General features: G+C 38.9%; 2 protein-coding genes across 2 annotated transcripts; both read right to left on the reverse strand.

The window, feature by feature from the left end:
• Positions 1-510: 510 nt before the first annotated feature.
• On the reverse strand, positions 511-19,469 carry LOC145492321 (conserved oligomeric Golgi complex subunit 6-like). The gene is made up of 20 exons (XM_081471748.1): positions 19,376-19,469; positions 19,149-19,292; positions 18,403-18,474; positions 16,436-16,494; positions 15,272-15,383; positions 13,396-13,478; positions 12,303-12,373; positions 11,641-11,734; positions 10,982-11,058; positions 10,717-10,768; positions 10,085-10,173; positions 8,568-8,632; positions 7,954-8,045; positions 6,533-6,647; positions 5,994-6,125; positions 5,442-5,609; positions 4,818-4,925; positions 4,116-4,169; positions 3,393-3,472; positions 511-2,756 (listed from the first exon to the last, which is right to left on the reverse strand). Exons 1-20 carry the CDS (start codon positions 19,460-19,462, stop codon positions 2,609-2,611), a joined length of 1,902 nt encoding a protein of 633 aa, XP_081327874.1. The 5' UTR covers positions 19,463-19,469; the 3' UTR covers positions 511-2,608.
• A 1,408-nt stretch (positions 19,470-20,877) lies between these two features.
• Positions 20,878-21,911, reverse strand: LOC145493101 (melanocyte-stimulating hormone receptor-like). The gene has a single exon (XM_081472504.1). It carries the CDS (start codon positions 21,850-21,852, stop codon positions 20,911-20,913), a length of 942 nt encoding a protein of 313 aa, XP_081328630.1. The 5' UTR covers positions 21,853-21,911; the 3' UTR covers positions 20,878-20,910.
• Positions 21,912-26,965: the final 5,054 nt, after the last annotated feature.

Here is a 26,965-nt window from a genome sequence, read left to right on the forward strand (position 1 = left end):
TGTTTTCAAAAAAGCTTGATACCCGGCAGTCTGAAATTCTTATAGATTGGAGTGGACGGTAGGCCCAATGTTGAAACAAAAGTGTGTTTTCAAATTTCTCCGTTGATGGGTTAGACGGCGCGGGGCCTAAATGAAGCTGTGGAATTTTGCGGCCCGTTTTTTCGTTACACTGAGGATGGCATTGCTAATTTCATATGAGTCTTCTCTGTAAGTCAGAGCAATGATATCTTTTTTGTACCGAAAACATCGGCTAACATCGTCATTTTGAGTATACCCTAGTTCGAAAAATTATTCAAATCCCATGCTAAAATAATGATTGAAATCGCTTGACAGTTCTGAAACAGAGATTATAGGAAGAGTACGACTATTATAGGAAGAGGTCAAATACATGATATTTCGTGGAAATTCTATAAGAATTTCAGACTGCCGGGTATCAAGTGTTTTTGAAAACACCTACCGGCTACCAAGTATCTAGACGCTATGGCTTTTTTTCTTTATGACGGAGCTTTTGCTTCCGTCTTAGACTTTTAGATTAAAAATTAGCCTTTCATAAAGCTTAACTTAGGCCCCGCGCCGTCTACAACAGCGGAGAAATTTGAAAACACAACTACCGTCCACACCAGTCTGTCACGAAAACGGAGGCTTTTCAAACCGAAGGAATTTGAAAACGCCGACGTTGTTTTAGCGTGAACGGACGAAACATTTTGAAAACGAAGCTTTTCGAAAACGTTTCATTTAGGTTTTGTTACGTTTCATTTGCGTCTTGCCCTTGTACTTCAGCTGATTTCAGTGAACTTTATCGGTTCTGAGCAACGCAATTGCCGTCTTGCTGATGACAGCCGCGTAAACAAGAAAACTCCGGCGAGTGTTTCAGTCATTTGACTTGCACGAAGCGAATATAAAATTCACAACCAAATAACAGTATTATTTCGGATCTTACCGTAACAGTTTCCTTTGTCACAGTTTTTCAGAGGAGCTTTTGCGAGGAATATTTGAGAAGAAAACTGCCTCACTCGTTGTGACGATTTCCTGACATGATAAAACTCACACCACCTCTCGCCTCAAAAACTGAACACCGCGGCACAAGTTTTCCCGCCTTTTCATGCCGTCACTTCGTGTAGATGACACTGAAATGTCTACATTGACCAGTCGATTAGGAAGACGTCTACAAAGAAATTACTTTCATTCTCTTTGAGTTGGATAGATGATTATGACAAAATAAAAAAAGCAAATACCACAGCTGGACCTAGTTTATTCCAAATTTTCCTTCGTGTGCAATCTTTAATTTCTTATTACCTTACCTTTTAAATATAAGTTATTCAATTGTATAAAGTTCTAACGTTTTCAACATATTTACATAACTCTTTTCCTCTAAGTTCATTTCAAAGAATAATTTCTCTTAATGCTGTTTTGCTGATATGTTTTTCCTTTTAGAATTTCAAAGAAAAACTTGAAAAGCCTACACTTGCCCTCATTCCTGGATGAAACAAAGTTTAGAGTATATAGCAGCTGACCCCTAATATCAGAATTAAGGCTGTATAGTAATTATTTATTTCCTGTTCGTTTGTTTTGTTTTGTCTAGTTTTATTTTTCACTTTTTTTAAAGTTTTGCTTTACTCCCCTAAGCTTCGAAATGAAGTTAGAGTTGCCTGGCGTCTATTTAAAAAAGAAAAAAACATCCGGGCCGTAAGGAGTCAACTGAGCCCGCGATTGTTTGGCAGGATTGTTGCTAAGCAGCAAGACATATTATGTCGGCGTTATGCTGACGCGACAACTCTTTCGTGATTGTAGAACAAAAATCCGGAAATTTCGATTATTTGGATGAAAATTTGTCAAATATTGAGCCTCCTGAGGAAACAAAAGCGTGGGCCGTCTATCATAACTACCTTTACTGGGCCAAACAAAATTTCCCCACGCTTTTAATTTCTCTTTTTTTCTGTTCATTCACAGCACATTAATTCATTCCGAAAGTTGGGTGTTCCTGAGTTCATAAATGAGCTAACAATGGACGTGGCTCGGGCTCATCAATCTTTCCGCTATCTAGTCTTTTTAAAAGGTGCCTTGATTTCTGATTTCCTATCTTGTAGTGATGCAAACTTGGTCTCATCTCCATTGAGCGGCGTATGTGGAGATGACCATTATTTACGCGTTTGTACCGGAGCCTGGTACAAGCCACAGCACAGACGGTCTTCCATTTTAAATGGCTTATAGGCCTTTTGGAACAAACTGTGACATGGTACAAACTGATCGGCCGTAATGGATGGCAGGCAGGCTCCAAAGAGCCTCCAAAAGAAGCCGGCAGCTATCAAGCTGGCCTCTTTTTTTGTTGTTTTTGGATTTAGATGTCCTTGTGCGTAGCTTGCCCGCATCCAACATGGAAGATTACATACCAAGCGGTCGCTTGTTGCAAAAGGTTTCGGAAGTGGACATTGTGTATGCGTAGGTAAGTGAATTCGTTGTCTGGGTTGAACAAGGCTATTATCGCAGTTACAATGCTACCTCAATCTAATTGAAGGACTTCCTTACAGGACAATTTAGATCTTCTCGGCAAAGTGAAAACCCATTCATTATTTACACTGTGATAAAAATTGTAGCAGTTTTTCAATTGCTACGTCAATAGCGACGTCACTTGATCCGGGGTTCGGGGAACTAAAGTCTTAACATCCGGGTATTTATTACGCTCATTCACTATGGCGTCGTATAAAGTCTTGTACGTGGCGCATACAACATCCACTGCTCGCTTGTGAACTGTGTCCCTGCAAGACAACAAACAAACATTAACGCGGCAGGATGCGGATTACTAGCGCGATTTTGCAAAGAATCTTTGGAAAAAACATACTTTTATTTAACAGGGTTGATAACATTGGACTGATTTTGTATGACACGACTGATTATGACGCGAAGATGACAAACAGTGATGGACAAAGAAAAATTCACTACATGTAGATAGCAAAAAGAGGTTTGCGGTTTGCGAAAACAGAGAAAAATATTCCACGTAAGATGGCAACATTTTCCCGGCTGATGGGCGTGCCAGAAATAATCCTGCACCATAGTGGTAGTTACTTTGAGTATTGTTCCAAATCAGTGAAATTAACCTTGACTTTCACTCTCTTGAAAAGGCTCTCGTATTTGGACGGGCTCTACAGAGGCTCGTCCAGCGGTTTCTGTGGAATATTTACAGTTCTTTTTGACAAATGCTATCTTGCATAATGGTAGAGGCCAGCGAAAAGGAGCCATAGCCTTACTTTGTTCTGAAGCCATCCCGAAGTGACGATAAATTACATGAATTACACATACATAGTCAAACCACAGAACGTAAGGCGCGCACTTAAACAAGATGGCGCCCGGTGATGTTGTGATAGGGGAAAAAAGCAAAGTATTTGAAAACTTACCGTAACCGCGTCGTTCTCAGGAGATTACACTGAGGCATGATGAGACTGTCTGGAGAGGAGAGGTATTTGTCAAATTTGGCCTGTGATAAAAAGAAAACGATACGTTTAATAATGAGAAAACTTGAAACATAGACGGTTGGAGTAAACTGTCAAGTGAACCTTGAGAATCCAAAATGGCGACTCTGAGAGAAAATCAAAATGGGTGCCACTACAAACTAGCCCTTTTCAAACCCTAGATTGTTATCTCCTTTTGTTCACAGCACACTTATGAGTTAGGACTATACCACTGAACCTCCAGTAAGCGGACCGGACCCTGTGACACCTCTCGTGTGTCACTCAGGACAAGGGTCCGCTTATGGTTTGTTAAAAAGTTGTGTTTTGTCAACGACTGGCGTACAAAAACGTGAAGTGCCCACTCACAAGGACAGGGCGGATCCCTCGTCAGTTCAAAACAAGTGCCTGTTTTGGAAGATCTTCGTAAGTTTTCGAAAGAAATTTCCATTCCTGTTCTGGTCATTAAGTCACGTCTCGTTAGCTTGCGACACCGATATCGAAATCTGCGGTATCAGAAAACTATTAGAGACGATATTACGAACGGAAACGGTTCATTTCTCCCTCACCTGCCTATCAACCCCGAGCCCCTTCCCCCACCCCTCCCCCTACATCCAACCTCCCCTGCCCTTCCACTAGCGAAAAAGGCGAGCACAACTATCCCTCACTCACCATCGCGTCCTTAACACTTTGTGAATCCATTCCGTGGAGCGACGACAACGCCACCTGAGGGACGATATATATGGGTTATTGACCAAGTTTGAAGTCAAGATGGCTGGATATTGGCCAAGTTCTTTTTTTGCGAGTTTATGGACCTCGACTCCGTCTCGGTCCATAAACTCGCAAAAAAAGAACGAGGCCAATATTCAGCCATCTCAACCAAACAAGCTTGGTCAATAAAGGATTTATTATATGGCTTTCGGGGAAATTTTTCTTGCGGGACACGGCGGGTAGTCCCGAGCGGGCACGATAGCTCCATCTTGCCCGCTCGAATAGGCAATCACAGCGCAGGATTTGATTCATCTTGCCCGCTCACGGAGCTAACCATATAATAATAAGTTGTTAAAGTCACAAAGTTTTAAACTATTAAACCGTAAAGTTGGGAAAGTAACGACACCCCGAAAGTAGAGACCCAACCTCGTTCTTGACGTTTTACTCAGAAACATATTTATTTTATTGCGATGGTTCAACCCACAATTGGTATAAGTTTAAAACTAGTAGAAGGTTACGACCCTTCTCTCCCCGCAGGGAAATTTGCGACCCTATAAAAGCCTCGGAAGGAAAAGACTGCTTAATCTGAAAGTTACAACAGTCGTTACATTCGGAACACAAAAGCAAAACCAAGGGAGATTTCAGAGTAGGGACCGTACGCACCTTCTGTCCGCGATTCTCTTGATACACTGTGTACAGACTGCCGACACCAGAGCGAGCCAGAATAAACGACGCTTGTTCGCTGATTAACGTATCCAGATGTGCTTCCGTCTGAAGGAAAAAAATGAAATAAAAAAAAAGAACACGAAATAAAATGAGGTATATTTGGAGAGAACTTAGTTGTATGCTGCGTATTTTATTCCATGAAAGTTTCGCGGCAACAAATGTTCGTATTTCTGTGTTTTTCTTCAACTTAAAAGAGTTTCATGTCGCGAAAAGAGAAAGTCAGTTACCGTAGTAACGGAAGAAATGTCTCAGACATTCTCCAATTTCGTGAAAATTAAGTCCGGCGAAGTATCGCGGTGTTAGCTATATTTTTCGTAACTTAATACTCAATTCGTAAGTATTTCCCGACTCTAGGGGAACCCCCGACCTTTCCTGCTAACTTGCAACCAGAGAAAACAACTGAATAAAGGCTATAAAAGGCTTAGAAACAGCGTACCCATGGAAAACAATCCTGCCTTGAAGTAATCTCAACTGTCCAATTAAGAATCGTTAGTAACAACTTTCAATGGCGCAACTTTCTCGCCGCCATAAATTTCAGCAAATGTCCTCCATTTTTTTTACCTGTGCTGCCAGCATTTCGATGTGTTTATCCGTAAATTCGTAAACTGCTAAAGTACTCTGTATTTGATGAATGCAGTTGATCATGTAAGCAGCCATGTCTGACGCGTTCAAGTGGCTGGCTGACATGGAGCACATCTGGAGGAGTGGGTCGATAAGACAAGAGATGATCTGCAGACAAACAACGTACAAGATTGAGGTAGAGGTACTCTGATAGAGTGAATTTCAAGCATAATAAAAACAAACCCAATCGCGTATTAGCAGTCACATGTTTTCCCGCGCTTATAGGCAATTGCACGTTTCACCGGCGGAACAACTGACATGTTTTACCCCGCTCATGGCCAGTTATATGCTTTCTTCAATCAATCAACCAAACTTTATTTAAAGAGGGTTACACTTAATAGTTATTTCGTCCAATAGTAACACGTTTTCTCAGAGTTAGAGTGTAATTACGCAAGTTAGGATTAAGGAGCTAATCAACCGGGAAAGATGTACCCTGTGAAAATAAACTGACCCCTTTGCATAAGGATTGTATTGCACTAAATAAAAACGTACACGTGAATAATCAGCTTGTCTGGCATCCAGTGGAATGACAGATGCATCGTGAGAAGTTAGCACGTCTTTGAGTAAACTCATGGTCTCTTTTAACGATTCCGTCGGACTGAGATCAGGAGGAGGGAGTTCAATCTAAATACATTTCATACAAAAAAATAATAATAATAATAATAAAATTAGCAAACCAAAATCAGTAATGTAAACCTACATAATTTTCCCGTGCTTGGCGCCGTTTACAAGTTTTCCCGTGATTGGCGCCGGCCACATCATTTTCCCGCGCTTGGCGCCGGTCACATGTTTTCCCACGCTGGCGCCGGTTACAAGTTTTCCCGTAATTCGCGCTGTTTACGTGTTTCCCCGCGCTTAGTGCCGGTTACATGTCTTCTCGTGTTTGGCGCCAGTTACATGTTTTCACGCGCTTGGCGCCGGTTACATGTTTTCCCGCGCTTGGCGCCGGTTACATGTTTTCCCGTGCTTGGCGCCGGTCACATGTTTTCCCGCGCTGGGCGCGGGTTGCAAGTTTTCCCGCGTTTTCTCACCTTTTCTAACAGTTTGCTTGCATGGCAGTTCAGACTGTTAAAGAACATCTTGAGCGCCAGTGCGTTCATGTCGAGAATCGTGACTGTAACAGGGGCGTCCTCGTCAATAAGGCTCCTGAGGAAAATACAGAAATTTATAATCCAACTGCACTCCGTAGAGTACAAATAACGTGCGATATGGGCACAAATATCTGACGGTATTTGCACTTCAGGTCACAGAATAGTAGATTTCTTCTCGGTTCCCCTGAACGTGCGCAATGTAAGGTAAAGTTAAACGTTTAGTACTCGGGAAAGAAAAGCGTTGTGCTTATTATCAACGTACTTTTTTACACGCCATTTGAATTTGGTCTCGCCGTACGGGCTCACAAAATACTGCAATACTCGTAAAATTTACATGTATAAGCAATATTACACACTATACACCCTGCAAGACGGAGATTCACTCCTCTTTCTGCTCGGTGAGAGGCGATCCTGAGCAGAAAGAAAAGGGCATCTCTGCGGCCTCGCAGGTACACACTTTGACTTATATGTCTAAGATATATAATGGAACCTAGCACTAATGACACTCGCTTAATACGGACACAAGCATATTACAAACAGATTTGTGTCCAATTAAAAAGCTCAAATATTGTCTCTCACATAAGCCTTAACGAACACCGGTTAATATGGACAACGTGCACTTTTCTGCGTACGCTTTACAGACACTGTGCACTGCCGTACATTTTCATTTGTCACGATTATACGCTAATTAGTATAGGTAATCATACGCTTTCAGCTTTTTGAAAAACTCACTCGTGCAAATTAATTCCAAATTAATTCCAAATTGAACGAGAAAAACCGTATGACTACTTATTAATAGTATAAACATGAAAAAAATTCGCGTGGAGGAAATGCCGGAAGATCTTTCTTAAAGCCATTTTTTCTCATTCGAGAAAACTTTTTTCAAAGTTTCCGCACTAAATTTGCGTCATCATTTTATGTGATATCATTGGCTTAAAAAATTTCCTATTTTCTTTCAGCCAATCACAATCTAGAATTGCGATGTGTAACTTGCACTGGTGTTTACACTTCTTGCACTGGTGTTTACACTTCTTGCACTGGTGTTGCACTTGAACTGCACTGCTCTCAGCCAATCAGAACCGAGTAATTTTTTCATGTATTATTACATAAGTTATAGTTAAGGTACGAAACATCCTTCTCAGCCCTGATACCTTAAAACTGTATTTACACGTGAGAAAACAGTACTATTGTTGAAAGTCGCTTGCGAGCCGCTCCACCTTAATCATGTGCGTTGTTTATCCCCTTGTTTGTCTTATCGACCCAGTCGACCGGTAATTTCAACCTCCCGTTGAAATGACTCAATTCTAAGAAGACTGCCAATCAAGTCAAGTCTTCCTAACACATCCTGTCAATGACCTTACCCTATCGTTGTGCCATAAAACTTGAGAATATTTGCCAAGCTGAATAGCATCACTGCACCAGGCTCGGATACAATGACCTGCTCCACTCGTACCTACAGTATTTGTGGATACAAAAGGTTGAGTGAGTATGCCAAAAATTGGAGCCAAAATGGCACAACAAGGATCGAGCAGGTAATGAAAAGCTGAGACAGCTCTTTAAAGTATCAAACAGTTCGTGTAAACTAGACGTTTCCACGGTTCGGATCGGATCGTGCCGGGCATGTTGTTTAGGGTATAAAGAACCAGTGCCCCACCCAAGGCTCTTTTTATTGGGCCTAAAGGTCAAAAGTTTGAAAAACGTCCACCCCCCCCCCCCCCCCATTTATTAAGCAAGAGAAGACACATCGTTGCTTCACCCACCAATCTCCCATCGCTTCCCTTTAGGAGCACATCTGGAAAAGCACCCTCAACTAACTTATCAATGCACAATTTTAATTGACTTGAGGTTCACTCTGCTTCTGGGAATGGCTACACTAGGCAGCATCTGCTCCATAGATTCCTCATACATTTTACCTTACCAAGTTCTTAACCTCTCTAAAGGTTGTCAAGGCCAAATGGTTTCAATCTCATCTCACCTTGAATGGCCTGCACACTCCTTCTGTGACGTGACTAAGAATTTCTTGTTGTATCTGTTGGTCCGCTACGAAATAAAGTGTAAGGTATGAGGTTATCAAGATTTACTTAATGACTAAGAGGGCCAAACAGGAAAGTGCTTGCAATTGGTTGCACATGTACATAGTGTAAGATTGATTTTGTTGGGAAATATTGAAAAAGTCTTGAATTGTTCACATTTACTCTTCATTAATTGCTGATGTGCAAGGTGCTGAATGCCTTTCCTGGACTGGTTCATGTCAACCTGCACAATCCTACACACAACTAGTGGCACGTTTTCTATATAACATAGTGATGGTGGTGACATATGGTGTTATTTTGTATCATTATCATCATCATCATCATCATTATTTATTGATTTATTTTTTATTGCTAAACACATAATTACTTACATTGCTTTACTCTACTTACAACACGACACAATACTTAACCTACTTACAATACCCTACATTATTGTTATTATCATAATAATAATTATTATTATTATTATTATTATTATTATTATTATTATTACTATTTATAATGCTTTTACTGTCTGACAAACGTCACTTACAATACTTGGCGTTACCTTACTTACAATACGCAATAATTACTTATTATGACTTACACATTACGTTACTTAAGGAGTTACAATACAATGTAAAAACTTAATTATAGAAAAAAAACCAACAAACAAACTAAAAAAAAAAAAGACCTCGCAACAAATTACTAAGGGAAACGCCTTAAATGGTGAGAGGGAAATTCCACTTCTGTTGAAATTCCCTTTCGCCATTCAATGTGGCAGCAATATATTTTTCTATCTCAATTTTATCCTGCACTAATGAGATTATTACTATTATTATAAATTATTATTATAAATTATTATTACTATTATTATTACTATTATTATTATTATTACTATTATTATTATTATTACTATTATTATTATTATTATTATTATTATTTTCTAGTTAACTTACTTGTTTATCACCCAGAACCCCGCTTGTTTCAAGCTATGATTACGTGTGTTTATTCTGCTAACTAATCACCTTACATCAATTTAATGTTTGTTTTGTGGTGCATCAACTCGACCATTTCAAAATCTCACCTGCTTAACTGATGCACTTAACTGTAAGCAAAATTTATGCACTGAAATCTCTTGACAACTGATTGTTTAATATTAGCCTGTGAACAGTGATGACTTTCAGGTAAATGCCATAAAACAAAGAGCAATAACACTGAATATGGAGTTACAGTTGAACCTTGCTATTTCAAACTCTCAGAGGAATCAAAAAATAGTTTGAAGTAGTGGGAGTTCAAATACTATCAACAGTAACTGACTAAAGGACAAATCCAAGGGAAATGGTTTTGAGTTTGAAATAACGGGATTTGAAATAACTGAGTTTCAATGAGCAGGATCCAACTGTATGTGTTTCAAACCTATCAAGGTTCTCTATATCACATTAATGACTTTAGAAAGACAACAAAGTGTTTGACGTACATGATGAAGAATTTCTAAGCAGACTATGAAGGAGCTCCTTCTCTGATGCTATTGCCTGGTGAAGCCATGCCAACATGTCACCAATATACCTTAAACGAACAAAGGCAACATTATGACTTGACAGAGTAATATCAATAACTACATGTAATTAATGGTTAGTGCACTCATGGTTATTGCACTCGTCCCCGGATCAAGCGGTCTGGGTTCGAGCCCTTGCCGGTGACACTGTGTTGTGTTCTTGGGCAAGACACTTAAAGTGCAACTCTTACAGTGCCTCTCTCCACCCAGGAGTATACATGTAAATGGATACTGGCGAATTGTTGGGGAAACCTAACAAATTGTGGGGGTGTGACCTGTGATGGACTAGCATCCCATCCAGGGGGAGTAAGCTTCATCCTACAGAAACTGGGATAAGCTCCGGCAGCTATGAGCCAGTCAGCTCCAAGGCTACACTTTCTTTTCTTTAAAATCCAAGTCTAGGACTTGAAAATTTAGAACTTAGTAATAAAGGTGAGATCAAAATTAGCAATATAAGGATATGAATAAGGCATTGACAGAAAATAGTTTCATTCATTTGATAATACATGTCCATGTAATCAGAGTATATAAGTACTACTGAAAACCTTTCTTACCTAACGGGATCGTGTGAATGTAGTTCAATTGGTCTGGGAGTACCACCAGGACCTAAAGCAAACAAAAAAAAAACAGTATCAATGTGTTAACCTATACTTGTAAATCCAATTCAATTCTTCAGTTTTGATCATTTCAGACCAATTATTTTCCCGTCAGCTTCTGATCATTTCCTGTATTCTCATAATTGCTCATTGGGTATTTTATAGACAAGACTGTAGAGATACCAGTGACTGATCATTTATTAATTGCTGGGGCTATACATACCTCCTCTTGTGAGTGCATCAATATAGCATCTTACAACAGCAGTTCTTCTCGCAGTACCATATTCATCTAAAGTATACCTACAATGCAGTAAGTAAGAGCTATCAGTGATGAAGGGATGCAGCTCATTTGCTTCTTATACGGATGTTTCATGTATAGTTAACAGACAGATTCCATGCTGCCGTGCGTCTGTTCAGTAACAGATCACAGATGAAGTCAAAATGTGGTAAGAACAAAAAAGTGGCACACAAGGCGAGAGCCGAGTGCGTCACTGGTGTTCTATAATACATTTTGACATCATCTATGATTTATTTCAAAATGGAATCTGTCTGTTTTATGTAATTAAGAAACAAAAATGGTGTTAATGAAATCATCTACGTGTATGTGTCTGTCTTCCAATAGGTCATACAAAATGCAAGAACACGCTAGGATAAGCTCCACCTCTGTGGGCCACTGGCTTTGGTCCAAATACAGTTTAGTCTAAAAGCAGAATTTCTGACATAAAATAAAATATTGTGAAAGGATAACTTGTTAATCAAAAAGTCCCAGTTTTATTGGCAGGTAAACAATACTTCAAAGAAAACATAAAATGCACATAACACTGCAAGAAGATGAATCAAGTATATGGAATGATGTAATTACATAAATATTGCACCACTTACTTGAATAGCACAGGCCTATCCTGTAGAGCAGCCATTGCTCTGCAAAGCATGTTTGAAATATCAGGGAGATCACCCGTTAAACTTCTACATTCATCTAAAACCAGCAAAAAGAAATGTTTCTTAAATGTTAGTCTAGGTTAAGTGCACCATACTGTAGATCAAAAGAAACTTCAGGGAACTTTGTCATGGCAGGCTTTTATTTGTAGGATTGGTTAACATGTACAAACAACAAACTTGAGTGCATCATCCTTGACTGTCAAGTAACTATTTTAGTAAATGAGGGACAACTGACAAGATAGTGCAATGTTATGCAACTTTTCGCTTATGTCTTTGACATTCGTTTTTTCATTACCTCCATTCAAGTTTTTGGCTTAGCTTGTAACAACAGTAATTAGTCTAGCGGAGCAAGTCCTCTTGAGCCTGCCCTTGAAGCTTCACTACAGAGAACTCCACAAGAAATTGATTGTTTTCTTGCAAGCTAACTGGTTGAAATCTATTCCAAAATATATGCTTCACTAGTTCTTGACAGATGAGACTCTTGTAGACCTATCGACACCAGATTCTTGTCTTGAGAGACGTGAGACCAGAGAACTATGGTACTAGCTTCCTTTACTGTATTATTCTATAGCTTTGCATACATATTATTCTATAGCTTTGCATACCTTGACTCCATCTGTATAGCTTCTCATAGCTGGACTCAAGGTGTAAAGCCATTGCTTCCATTATCTGCAAGCTAGAGACAAATTTTAACATTAAACTCTTAAGGCTGGTTTTCACTGGTAACGGAGTCAGAGTCGGAGTTGGAGTCGTAGTTGGAGTCATAAGAGCGCTCATAACCTAGTGAAAATCAAAAATCAGAGTCATAAGCAGAGTCATAAGCTCGACAGAATCAGAGTCAGAAGAATCAGAACGTTTCCATTTCTTGCGACATTGTCGGAGTCGGAAGCAGAAACAGAAGAACCAACCAATCACAAGGCCCGGAAACAAACAATGTGATTGGTGTATCCTTCCACTTCTGCTTCAGAATCCGACAATCTAGTTTTCACTGGATTGTAAGCATCAGAGTCGCAGACGAATGCGGTGTTCTGCTTCCGACTCCGTCAGTTTGATTTTCACTAGATTGTATCACTCTACGCTTCTGATTATGACTCCGACTACGACTCCGTCACTGGTGAAAACCACCCTTTAGAACTTTTCCCAGCTTTAGAAATCTGGAAATCTGGGTCAGCAACTAATTTTGACAGGACTGACTACTTGTGCTAAGCTACATGCAGTGACTTGAAGAGCTGCAGCACCAAAAATTCTACAACATCAATGTCATTTCTTTTCACAAGAAAGGATTGAGATTTGCACAAGCAAGTGCTAATTTCCATCTCGGGGGTATCTCATTAAAAATAAAATGAAGGAAATGGAGTTACTGATCTCCAAAAGGGACAAAAAACACTTGAAGTAAATACAAATATTTCTATTTAAGATGCACAGCTGATGTAATAGACTACAAACTCTGGAAAAATAATTTGAACGTTGACAATAGGGCTTGCATTAAGCAACCTTGTGGCCTTTTTTATTTCCAGTTATATTGCTCATGCCCTAAAAATATGTTTAACCAACAGTCACAATGAATTACCCTTCTCATGGACTGCAAGCACTGATAATAAAACCCATGAGAGGTCAATGATCATTTAAGGATAATTATTGAAGAGCAGATATTCCTAATCATTAACGTGAGGACATATCCATCAAAAGCACAGTTACCCTGCAGTCTGTTGTTTTGTCCTCAACAAAAGTTTACAGTCATTGTGAATTTCCTTAACTCTTCCAAGCGCTTCAAAAAAAGTCTGTAAAAGAACAAAAGTAGCATCAGCAAGCCTGCAAATAACAGTCCGTCATCAGACAATTGTCCGGCAAATTTGAGGTTTTGACAGGTAAAAGCTTAGCCTGGTTGGACACTCTGACCGGGCATTTCTGCTAAAATAAAAAAATATTTTAACTGGAAATTTGTGGCCGAATATGGGACAAGTTATTTTGTTATACTGCCACACAATACTATGCAAAAAAGCTTTGTTATTGGTTTTGTTTTTATTCCAATTCTAAGAATTTTATCACGCGCAGTGCGTCGTCTCAAATGTTATAATTATGTCGAATTGTAAACACATCACATCAGCGCCACTATCCCTACATGTTAATTTACGCATTTTGCGGTGGCGTTGTGAAAGATCATGAAGCCCCATTTAGTCTGAATTACGTTCATCTGAAAAACTACTAAAAACTGAGGTCTTATGTAATTACTCGTCATTTGTCGCTACCAAGTGTTGTGGAATTAATTTTCAGTCGTAATACTTTGACCCGATTATAATAGTATGGAAATTGAATACACGGCCCAAATACTCACGTTTCGTTTATCTGAATGCAATCGCTTTCAAAAACTTTAAAACCTCTAAAACGTAACCAAATGTTTTTCTAGTCCGTATGATCAAAAATCAGTTTAATTTTTAACTCTTATAGTTTTTTTACGTCTGTCAGTGTGATTGAAATATAGTTTCCGTACCACAGAAATGTTTTTGTGAAAAGCATGAATGTACAGATTAGTCACGATTTACAGTCACGACCACCTCCAATTCCACATTTTAATTAATTAATTACGCAAATTTTTTATTCAATTGACCCCAAAAACATCCAGAGGAAACTTGCTTTCAGAAAAAGTCGAAGAATTCATTTCAGCCAATTTTCAAGTCTCTGAATGTCCATGCGGGAGATTGTTTCATCGCTTTTCCCGTTTTCCTTAGATGCCTTGGGAAACTTGTTACATTGGAAACACTTGTGTGACTAGGGGTATAAACGTTTGTAAATTTGTCAATTTTCAACAGGTAAAATAATACCAGAAGTAATGTAAAGGTCCCCTTACTGGTGCTAGTAGCGATTTTACACTTAGTTGACTTACAAGCTCTTCGAATTTACAACCAATATTTTGGCAAAGAGTCTACACTAAAATACCAAAATGTCTCAAATGTCTCTTTTTAATTTCTAACGACAAACAATTTTTTGTCCGACCAGACTGGCTTTTTGTCAGGTCAAAACTGGTCCTTGTCCTGACAAATGACCTGCCTATAGACAAAAATTATTTGCAGGCTTGCATCAGTATAACATTAACAGCTCTTTTCAAGGCTAACTTTTTTCATTTGCATTACAATAATTTATGATCCAACGTGGATGTGAGGCAACTTAAGGAAGTTTCATATATACATGAATCATAGTTTGTCAAAATTGCCTCTCGTCCTTGTGGCATTAATATTGTTTACAGTAATGTACATGAGAAGTGTTGACCATGAAAAGAAGTCTTTTAGTTAAAAGAAATTCCAGAATTAATTTAGCCATTGACTTCATCTCTCACACTTTCACTAAGTATTCAAAACTACATGGTAAATGAAAGAGTCAGGAGTGTTAAGTTTCATGGTTACTGGGAATAAAAATTGAAATATTATGAAATAATAAGTGGTTGGGTGCACAGGGAATTGAATCAAAACTTCCAATGAAAAGGGTAAGTTTGCCCATAACAAGATATTTCCTGGAACCACACATTGTCAGTCTAAGCAAAAATAGGAAGAGAAGACATTTCAACTTTAGTATTTACCTCTGAAATTGGACCATTCCTGGTCCCTTTAAGAGCTTGCACCTCATCTGGTTTTAACTGAAACCTTGAAATAAATGCATCTGCTACTGTTTCTTTCATCTGTATCCTTTGGCTAATAAGAGAAGAAAGGGAGAAAAAAAATGCTTTATCTTGTGCAGGGCTAAAAAAAAAACTTGAATTCTAGCTTGCCTTTTGGCCAAACAGCTCTATAAATATGCTTGCCCCAGACAATTCTTGTTTTACTTTTTTTCTTATTTAGTTGGTAGATGACTTGGCTGGGCCCTTGCCCCTCAGGCAAGTAAGAATGAAAAATTGCTCACCCAGCAGGAACATATACTTGTCCTGGATGACTAGATGCCCCTTTTTTCAAGCCCTGTTGTGTCATCAGTGTAACTGGATATAATAAGATTTTTTTTTTCAATTTCACATATCAACATGAAAGTAAATCACAAATTTCATTAACATAGGATTTTCACAGTAAGGCCAACTCAGTGTTGAAGGTTCCACGCGATTTGAAATGTGCTCATTTTGTTTTTCAGGGTCCAATCAGTGCAATTACACATTTAATCAATACTGTTACATGAATGTAAATTGAACTCCAGAGGGAAACAAAAATAGCTCGAGAAAGGATTCAAGAAACATGTACATGTGTGTACATGTATGTAGTAGTAAATGACTGAAAGAGCATACAGTATTATAAGGGAGAATGATTTGAGTTCAAGATACATGTGGTGGGAAATTTGAGAAAACTGATTTTTGATATACATGTAGTGTGGTTCAACTGTACTTATTTAAAGTACACTGCACAGTACTCTCAAGGCCATCTATTCATTCTAGGAAATTTCCATCAAAACAGCTTACTCCATCTGCCTTTCAAACCACTTGAATGAAAAAATGTGGCTAAATGCATGTATGTAGAGGTAACAGGTAAACTCTACATTGGACCAAAGTGCCTCACAGGCACTGGAGCTTATACTTGTAGCATAATTTAAGCAACTTAGAGTATTTTCACTCGGAGTGGAAAGAGACACTGTGAGATTAATTCTTGCTCAAAAATGCAATGTAGTGACCCAAGCTATGACTCAATCCTGGACTGCTTGATCTGGAGTCCAATACAAAAACACAGGGAAAAAATAATATTTTAATGACTTTATCTGGAATTACCTTTCACCTTGAAGTTTCGTTGTTTTGCTAATCAGATCTGAGGTTTGATCTCTTGCAGACTAAAACAAATGAGAGCCACCAGCCCATTACAAATAATACAGAGAAAATTATCTTCATACTAGAGGTTCATTGTAGGTTTTCCATGGAGCCTAACCTTCAAAGCAGTCAGCACTTTCTTAACAGAGAGATAAATACATAGATATGCTTCAGAAAATATTTATTTGTAGCAGAGTATTATGTCATATTGGTAAAGATAAAAACTTGTTTCCTGTAGCAGCTGATGCACCTTTTTAACTAACAAATAAAAAAGGTTGACTTTTGTTTGTTTGGTATAAAGTATCCAAGGTCCAAAGCATGAAAGAAGTGTAGAGTGAAATTGGAAACACAGGTTCATCCCTACGTCTTGACTGTTCCCCACTTCCTAGCTTGCTTTATAACAAAACACAAGATGGTCAAGCTCTTTTTTATTTGTTACATGTAATACTACATTGTAAAAGCTTTTCATTTTTCCAAGAAATTGGCTTCAAATGATTTTTACTCTTAAGTTGTGTGCATAGTATGGTGTCAAGGATCACATGACTGTATCGACACCTTGTTTTGTTTTACAAATTCTCTTCAAAGGCCATCTGAATTTCTTCATTAAAAATACATACTGTTATTAGTAGTTTAATAATGGGCATAACTCTAATTTACAATTTTCATTTTTCTTGATTAGGTGATGTGTAATTTAGAATTTAAGTCTTTTTTCCAAAAACACAACACTTCAAGAGACAAAATATGTAACCACATTTAATCAGCAGGTAGTTACTACTAGGCTAAGGCTAGACTGCAAAACAGTCGTATTTTTTGCAAATGCGAGCGACGGTCAATATTCGAACGAAAGGTCTGGAGCGAGTGTAAAAACGGCGAGGGAGAATGGGGAGAGACGCTAAAAAATACGACTGTCTGCCATGCATATATTAAATTCATTCAGAATTTCTCATTCTTCCAGCAACAGGAAATTCCCATTGGTTTAATTCTGACACAACCTGTCATCAAATGTCACTCACACCTCATCAAAAAGATATAGACGCCGTATCAGTTTCACAGTAAAGACAGGAATTCTTGTGGGAAAACAGACAACATCGAGTTGGATGCGTTTGTGAGCGATTTAGCAGCGATCCACTCATAAAAATTATCATTTTACTTTCAGTATGAACGGCTAGCTCACTAAATACTTCGGCAATATTCCTTGAAATTTACTACTGAAGACGGGCAGGTCGGGTTTCTCAATGGCCATTCGCATGCATGAATGATCCCGAGACACAAACAAATTATTTCTGTACGTATTTTTCTCGGGGATACGAACTGAACAAGACTTAAATGTCCTATAAACCTTATAATTTTGTAAGTATTGTTCAGTCTGAGAAAAACAGGAAAAATACGTGCAGAAATAATTTGTTTGTGTGTAGATTTGCTTGCTCTCGGGGTCATTCATGCATGTGAATGGCTATTGAAAACCCCGACAAATGAAGAAATAATGCCAATGTATTTAGCAAGCTAGCTGTACATACCGAAAGTAAAATGAAAATTTTTATGAGTGGACCGCTGCAAGGTATCCCTTTTTCAGGTAAATATTGCACACAGTCGGCAACGAGACGTCCACCAAAACTTAGGTTTTGTCTAGACACTTTTGCGGTGAAGGTCGCGTGTGATTGATAACCACTGGAAGATGTGGGTGGAGCTGTCAAGCAATTTCTGTCACCTCAGCGACATTATAGGACCCCTGCTCAGAACAAATTCGTTGTATGAAAAGCCAACAGTGGATTTCACACCCATAGGGCCTATGAGGCTCCCGCGCTTCACACGCGAGGATCGCGCTTACGGCGCTTCGCACCTTCCGAAAACGTCCGAAAACGACTGTTTTGCAGTCTAGGCTAAGGCAAGTTGATCTACTGTAAGTGTCCAATACATATACATGTACATACCTTGAGACGGCTTGTCATTTCAGTACAACATCTACTCATTTGTTCAATATCTGCATGCACAGCATCAAGTTGCTACAATATTAAAAATTAAGAGATGTCACCTCAGAGTTGACAACACAACATGTGTAGATCTAAAGATCATAGTGTTCTCCTCCCTGGTACCATGTCAGAAGAGTACTGGAGATAATTTTGTGGAACAAGTTTCAATAAGAGTGGTAAAATTTTTTTAAAGGAATATAACTTCTGTTTCAATATCTCTATAGTCTCATTAAGACCATGACCATGTCCTTGTGCTTCCTTGATGGTGCACAGAGAACCTGAGTGATACAGGAGGGTTCCATCAACCATTCGAGGGAGCACAATACTGTGTCGTGATCTTTAGCAGATTATTAACTAAGACACAGAAATGGTCGTAGGCCCAGTCATAGGCCAAAGCCTGTAAGTATATATATATGTGACATTTTATAGTCGCACAATGTTTCGTCCAAGTATTTATCAAGAAGGCATATCATAATTATGTGGCTGGTTTGGTAAGATCTGCTGTTTTTGTTTTCCTACACAACGCAACTGTGCTAGATCAAGTGAAACCCAGCTACATAAGTTTGAATCCCCAGGTAAGCTATATCAAGGGAATATTTTTCAAAAACCTTTGCACAAAACGTTCTACAAAAAATAAGCTTAACTTTGTATGCCAACAAACCATTAACAAAAACTTTCATTAACATTATCAACTTCCACCAGCTCACCTCTTTGACCTCCCTGAATGCGCTCTCAAAGCTTTCGTTAATAGCTAAGCTTCGTTTTTCAATGTCTCCGCGTAAATTTCTCCTGGAGCGCAAACTGTTGTCGACGAAAAACGTCGACAAGGCCTTCAGGGCTTCCACCATTTCCTACCAAATAACATCAGATTATTCCACATTATCGCAACTTTTCGCTCCACAGGAAACACATCTAGGTGTTAAAATGCTGTTACCTTGTCATTGTCCAGTCTGGTTTCTAAGATCTTGTTTAATTTCCTCGATAACGGGTTATTTGGTTGGGATTCGCTCCCTTCCGCCATCTTGGAAATATTCTACGTGGCTCAATTCAACTCGTCCCAGGGTCTTCCTAGAACACCCGCATAATCCTGGGTACTAGGCTCTGGGGCTGCAGTTATTTGCGAGAGCCTCGTGCTGAGGTCTATTGTGTTGGGCTGAAATTGAAAATAATTGGCTATTCAATCCCTCAAAATTTTTGCGCACTCAAACCTTGCGCAAAGTCAGTGATCAAGTATTAGTTTTCGTCGTTGATTACGGACACGCTGAAACGATCTTTTATGCGTTGCCTAGCGATGATTTTATATGCTGAGAAATGTTTTGTGTAAAATGACTGGTAACATAGCAACAAAATTGCGAGACAAACCGCACTCGTGAATTTTAGATCATCTCAGTTCACAACATTTAATTTCGCGTTGTCTCCCACTGTAAAGTATGCTCACTCCCCGCCCGAAAGAGTTTTTCTTATTGGATTAGCTTGGGGAATTAAATACTCTTGAGGATAGCGTACGAATAACAAGATCTTAAAATGATGGGATCAGCGTTACTAACAGAAACTCAGTGCTGGATCACTCATTCACTCGTCAGGATTTCATACTATAGTCCGCTGAAAGCAATGAAGTGGAAGTAAAGTTCATATCAGTTTATTTCAAATGCCTGTGTGGGGTGGTCCTTTAATTCTATCGGAACTTCTTCGTAGTTAGCGAGTGTTTGCTCGTTTGACAGCAAACTGCCATTGTTTATATAATCCGTAGAATTATTGTTGCATTTGATTGATACTTACTTATGAGCTATTGAAGGACAGACGCAAAAATGACGTCATTGCATATTTTTTTTATTCTTTATTGTAAAAAAAAAAAATACCTAGGTATATTTCACGTTGCCGTGCGTCTGTACAGTAATAGATCACAGAAGACGTCAAATGTGATAAAAAAGAATCAATGAAACACTCGCTTAACGGATTGTGTGCCACTCTTATGTTCTTACCGCATTTTGAGGTCAACCGTGATCTGTTAAAACAAAATTGAAAACGATTGTGCTGTGTTTATCATGGCAGAAATAATGACAAACACTCAATATGTACTCTTGCACACTGATATGAGATCATACAACATTTCAAAACTTGTTTTATCTACCTTGCGGCATTGCTGTTGGTTCTGGTGTGACAGTTTTCAATCAGGCTTCAGTTCTCATATTGCAACATTTTGGGGCCATGTCCCATTAATTTTAAAATCTCAAAGGTGCTAGCCATCTCCCTTGATAAATCCTGGATTCGCCCCTGGCTGAATGTATTATATCGTATTATTGTTAAAGGAGCTCAGTCACGTTATTTTGAATTATTTTACCCACGTACAAAATTAGCTTTAAATTGAAGGAAACCTGAAAATAGTAGCTTACTACTACTTTAGAAAACCCCAAAGAGATATTAGTAAACCATACAGGAACAAGATGCACAAGCCGTGACGTAGCTTTTTTAAACCCACCTAGTCACCTGCAAACAACAAAACTGTCTCAGTGTATCTTTTACTGCTTTTCTCATCTCTCTGATCTTCCAAAAGTACAGAATCGGGTTTAGAGATGAGTTCAACATAACCAGGGACAACGTTACCTCCCACGCGAAGTCACGTGACGGCGAGCGTAATCCAGTGATGACGTACAAGGCTGCGACAACACAAAATGGAAGATAACACGCCACTAGTGTCATTTGCAGCCAAAGGGCTGCAGACACTGTCTTTCTGTATCGTGCAATATTGAGGAGACTTCCTCCGCCGTTGAATTTCCCTTGACGTTGAATATTGTCTTCCACTTGCGATTGATGTTGGCGAAGTGTGATGTAGATTTTCGTGTAAGAGAAGGTCGAGGTTATTAAACACAAAAACAGAACAATGCACATAATCCCCACGGTAATAAAGTAACTGAAATTGAACATCATTGCTGTGATGCCATTGGAAAGCCAGAGAAAAACCACAAAGAACCGAGCTCGTTTGAGTGTGACGATCTGCCTGTACCTTAGTCCCAGCTGCAGAGCAAGAAGTCTATCCAAGCTGATAGTAGTCAGTGTTGTCAAAGAAACTCCACAAAAATATCCGCTGGTGATACTTGTTAGTCTTGAAGCATAAGGACAAATGGTAGAGAGTCGAGGAGACATCAAATATGCGGTGTAGAGAGGTTCTAGAATGAAGCCAACGCAAAGGTCGCTGCTCGCAAGGCAACGAAACAGTAGTTTCGATGGCGGATGAAATGAACACTCTTTGTTCAGTGCAATGAGGATAACGACATTCCACAGAAATGCAGTGAAGCAAAAACAAATGTTCAACACTGAAAGAAAAATGTGTAGCTGTACTCCGAATAATCCATTGGTACAAAACAATGCTTGAGTTGTGGTGTGATTGCTATCTACAGTTAGGTCCGGCATTTTTCCTTTCAAGAATCAGATTCAGTGTTTTCCTGACAACTCAGCGTAGTCTCGTGTTTTCTTAGTGATTATTGATCCCAGAAGAGAATGGAAACCTCTGCCGGGGACCAGAGACCACAAGTCTTTTTTCTTAAGTTCAAAGTTGGACAGGATTTCATTAATCTGGTCTACTTCTTCAGCTGTGGACATGCGGTCTTGATGCCTGTCCTGATGATAAGAAAGTACCTTTTTGTTATAGGAAGATAAACGATGCTTTTTTTCACGTTGTATTAGCGCTCACGAGTACATAACAATATCGCTATAACATATAATTTGACGCCATCCCATGGGTGTGGCATTTGCACTTTTCTCACAGCCTCACCATGTTGATTTTGTATGCGCCAGCTGTCCCACTGTGGGGCGTTTGCCACCTTCTGAAAACAAAATGTCAAATGCCCGGGGGGGGGGGGCATGAACCGGCTTGGAATTGGCAGAGGCATAAATTGGAGCAATTTAAACAAACCAAATGGTAAAATCTCAAGAAATACCTATTGCAAGTGTTGGCGATCTGAAATTGAAGTTTGAGTTTCGAAAAAAGTTTTAAAAAAAGCCATTCCAGGAAAATATTTGTCCAGTAAAAGTTAATAAACACTTTTTCAGGTCGGTATCGCGGACTGTAATCTATTTATCGCTAGTTCAACTTTCACTTGCAGATCGTTATCTGTAATTCCATCAAACTTAGTTTTCTATCCAACGCCACCAAAAGTATGGGAAGTATATGCGTGAACGATCTGCACGGGTGGATCCAGGATTTTTCTTAGGAGGGGGTCCACCACTAAGGAATGGTGTAACTGACTGGTGAGGTAAACAGATTTTAAAAGTGAATACGAAAAAGAGGGCTTCATCTCTCGGGGGGGGGGGGGGCGCAACCCCTGCACCCTGCCTCTAGATCCGCCCCTGATCTGCTCTGATCTTTGATTGCCATTATTCCTACTTCTAAACGAATTTTAAGTTCTACCTGTAGTTTAATCTTGAATATGATTGGTGGACTACGCAGTTGAACGACATGTCAAAATAGAGTTAAAGCAATGATGTTATTATTGCTTTTCTGATTCTCACAGTAAGCGCTTCTAACTCAACTTAAATTAACGCAAACCCTTAGGCCTAGAGAGTTTAAAACAAAAGAAATTATTGCTGGCGACCACGAAATTCGTATTTCCTGCATTATGCAGGAAATCAAAGCGATTAATACAAAGAACTATTGTTTATGGTGACATTGACCACGATCAAAAAAAGACGTAATAAAACGCAGAATCAGGTCTCTAAATAAGCGAGGCTACAACCGATGAGGTACTCATCAAAATTACGTCCGAGAACGTTGGAAACGAATAGCAAAAATTTCCTTTGAACGTTTGCTTAGTTGCACGAATTAACTTGAAATATGGGGCTGTTTTAGAGCGCGTTTTTCACAAAGTAATTTGTAACACTGCGAAATCGCCTCTCACTTTTGTCATTTGGGCAAAGGTAATCTCTACAGATATAGTCACCAAGATAAGGTTTGTATTGAAGACCCTTCAAACAAAAATAAACAAAAGTACATCAGTTTTACATATTACCTTGTCATTATTGTTGCTGTTTTGTTTCTGGGTCGAAAATTTTGCGTTTTGTTTCAATTCCCATCTACAGCTGTAAGGTCGATTGAAAAATCAGTAGATGATTTTGACGCGACTCATTCTTTTCAGTAATGGTCAAAGTTTTTTTTGTGTGTGTACTGTGGGTAAACTGCTCTCCGCAGGAATACTGAAACACAGTGGTTTCATTTCAAAGTCAAACTCCGGCAATTCATCTTTCGCATCAGTTTTCTTTTCTCGGTCGATATAAAAAACATTGATATTCAACATCTAAGGTTTGTGGTTTTTACCTGAAAAGACGGTTGGTCATCCAATCTTTAGTTCACGATTTGGCGTTAGCTGTGTCGCCCGACAACCGAGAAATAATTCCCAGCGAGTTTAATTAAACACTAACAGCTGCTGTTTATGTAGTATGTTGGTAAAGTTTTACAATAGGCGTGATCAATCTGTAGCTGTGTTTTTGCTGAGTGGCAATGTCAATCTAGAGCTGTTGATAAAAATAAAACTATCATTATACTTCAAATCGTGAATACCACTTTGCGCAAAACAGCATGTTTCCCCGCGAAATTATAGCAAATTTCTCTGAATAATATATATTATATTTTATCATAACATTAAGAACAAACTTCTATTCTCTACTTTTACTTATTAGAAACCTTTTTTATGATGCCCCACCCAAACGAGGTAGTGTTTTTTCCTTGTAAAACATATAAATCTACTTCGTTTAAGAAGGCTTAAAATTGAAGAGAAGACTTGTCTACGGCTCGTGTTTTCCTTAAACTCCCTTCAATTTTAATTCATAACGGCGACAATAATACGGTTACTGTTTCACATTATTACGTAATGTTTGTAACAATGACCATTAAAATCGTAATCTTTCCGTGTATTTGGTAAATTTAACGATTTCTAGGAACTTAAAACCAAGAGATTATCAAGATAAATACCTTTATAATCTTGTGCTTAAGTCTAAAAGTTTATTGCACTTTTTCGTTGAAAAAATTCTGGGGGGTGACTTCCTAGTTTGTTTTAAATGATGAACTTGGCAACATGCTGTTAAGTGTAAACAAAAAGACTGTATGCCTCATGAAAAAAAGAAAAAAAGTTCTTGCTCTAGCACAGATTTTATGGTATATTTTCAGGCACGCCGTGCAAAATGATTTCTCCTTATAATTATTTGCTCGGTTTTAACAAGGTCTCGCTTCAGTTTCGGTCGGGTGAATTACAGACGGTGTTTACATCAGCGCACCGAATTTAAAAAATCAAACAAAACTGTAATTATTTCGGTTTGTTTCATTGGCCCAAACCTCGATATCCTCTACAGTTTGCTTACAAAGGATTTTTTATGAATATTTAATTTCCCTTTACAAAAAAAACTGAGAGGCACAGTGTGATTTTAAACATGGGTCCTTGAGAATCGTTGTTGTGAAAACTGTGTATTGATTAACTGATAAACAATTCAGAATTATCTGACGAAAATTTGCGAAGGAAAACTATGTTCCAACGCGGCAGGTGTTACCTTGGAAATCAATTAAAAATGTGACACGACTTCAGCAAATGAAATTACATTTGGTAGCCTTTTATAAATTCAATTCAACTCGAGAAAAGCTGGAAAATCTAAGCTTCAGAATTCAACCAACTGGTCTGTAAACGTTTTTAATTTTCTGTGCTGAGTGAAACTGCCAGACTAAACAATTCTTGCACTGAAAGCTACGATGTAACTACACTGCACCCCAGAAATTTAAGATCGTGCAAGGCTCGCATGCAAAGATGGAGGTGATAGAGATTTACCTTGATGTAGTGGGTTGTGATTTTATGTATGACGTGACTTGCAACTCCCCAAGAAAGTAGCAGAAACAGACCGTGGCTTTTCAGTCATCCGCAAGCATTCGGTGATAATGGCTTCTTTTAATTTTAAAATCTGATTTTATCCTTACATTGTTTACTCTGTGTTTAATTAAATAGTATCTGAGATAAAATTAGGAATCTAATAAGAAAAAATTTTCATTTTTTTCTGTTTTTGCTTTAGGTGTTGTCAGTTTACACAAGATCATATTGTAGCTAACCCAAACATGCCCCTTATATTGTGCGTCACCTCAATCAGATAAGACAGGGGCGGATCTAGGGGGAGGGTGCAGGGGGTACGCACCCCCTCCCCCGAGATAAAGCCTTCTTCGTATTCCCTTTTAAAATTTGTTTACCTCACCAGTCAGTTACGCCATTCCATAGTGGTGCACACCCTCTTAAGAAAAATGAAGAATAGGTCATGTTTCGGATGGGATAAAAACTGCAGGCAACATGAAAAATGCAAAGTAATAATTTTGCTTTCTTTGGGACAGTTAATCGTGTTGTGCTCTTTCAGTATTCAGAACATTTTTGCAGCTCTATCAGAAACTGTATCGCGTATGCTAATGAGGTTATGCAGGCCCCCTATTGATATCAGCCAATGGCTGATGGGGCCACCCTGCCTGAATAAAGTTTGACTTGAATTGAATTGGAATATTGTAAACAAAGATTTTCCAATTGCGCTTATTCCTTTCTATATTATTGTGTTCCAAGTTACCATCACACATGATGGCCGCGCCGGATAATACCAACACCACCCTATAGGGAAGCGCAGTGGTCTAAGTAATGGTTTGTTTGTGGACTCAAGGTTTAAGCTCTGGTCCTTCGTCACCTTGAGCGCAGGGAGCCCTCACATCCGTTTAAAATATGAATAAAAGATTAACCTACAGCTGTACCTTTATTGCGCGTGTTTTGTGTTTTGTGGCGCCCATTTTGAATTTTTCAATAAGCGGTCTGCTAGTGCGAGGTCTGGAACCGAAATTACGGAAGTCTGGGACGGCCAGAAAAATTCGCAAAATCTCGGAGGATAATTTGGATTCCAGACCTCGCACTAGCAGACCGCGCGCGTATCAAAAATTTGAAATGGCCGCCATAAAACACAAAACACGCGCGACAAAGCTAAGTTAATCTTTTATTAATATTCTAAACGGATGTGAGGGCTCCCTGTGCTTGAGTTCTAGAACAAGCCTGATTCTCATCTCGCGCGCATATCCAGCCATGAGTATAAGTGAATGGTGACAAACTCGTCTCTAGAGTCCGCGCGTGTTACCCTGATTCTGGTTCACGTGTACGCGTGCATTCAAGTTTAATGATTGGCTTTTGAACATGCGAAAAGACAGAGTAGCCGCTGTAACCAATGCTGGCTCACCTTCTGACTTCTTCCAGAGGTCTCAGTTTCTTGGTGCTAACTTTGAGGGTCGCGGGCTCATGGAACGAGATTGGGGTAGTGATGAATTGCAACCTGCAATCTTCCATTGTACAGTTATTATTATTTTCGACAGTAATTAACATTATTATACATTGTAGCCACCATCTGTCTTCTCGTTGGCTAAAAGCCTACAGTTAATTTTGGGAAACAGCGCAACCTACAGATTATTCACTAATCTGCTAGCAGATTAGTGAATAATCCTTAGGTTGCGCGCGCAATGCATGATTTCCAA

Source organism: Orbicella franksi, chromosome 7 (assembly GCF_964199315.1).
Source record: "Orbicella franksi chromosome 7, jaOrbFran1.1, whole genome shotgun sequence".
Classification (NCBI taxonomy): domain Eukaryota; kingdom Metazoa; phylum Cnidaria; class Anthozoa; order Scleractinia; family Merulinidae; genus Orbicella; species Orbicella franksi.

Bases quoted from the DNA above. Each gene is read 5' to 3' on its own strand.
- LOC145492321 (XM_081471748.1), bottom strand. From the start codon at position 19,462: ATGGCGGAAGGGAGCGAATCCCAACCAAATAACCCGTTATCGAGGAAA. The intron at 16,495-18,402 runs GTATGTACATGT...CATTTGTTTTAG, and splicing joins AAATGACAAGCCGTCTCAAG to TCTGCAAGAGATCAAACCTC. The intron at 6,648-7,953 runs GTAAGGTCATTG...TATTTTCCTCAG, and splicing joins TTTTATGGCACAACGATAGG to GAGCCTTATTGACGAGGACG.
- LOC145493101 (XM_081472504.1), bottom strand. From the start codon at position 21,852: ATGCCGGACCTAACTGTAGATAGCAATCACACCACAACTCAAGCATTG.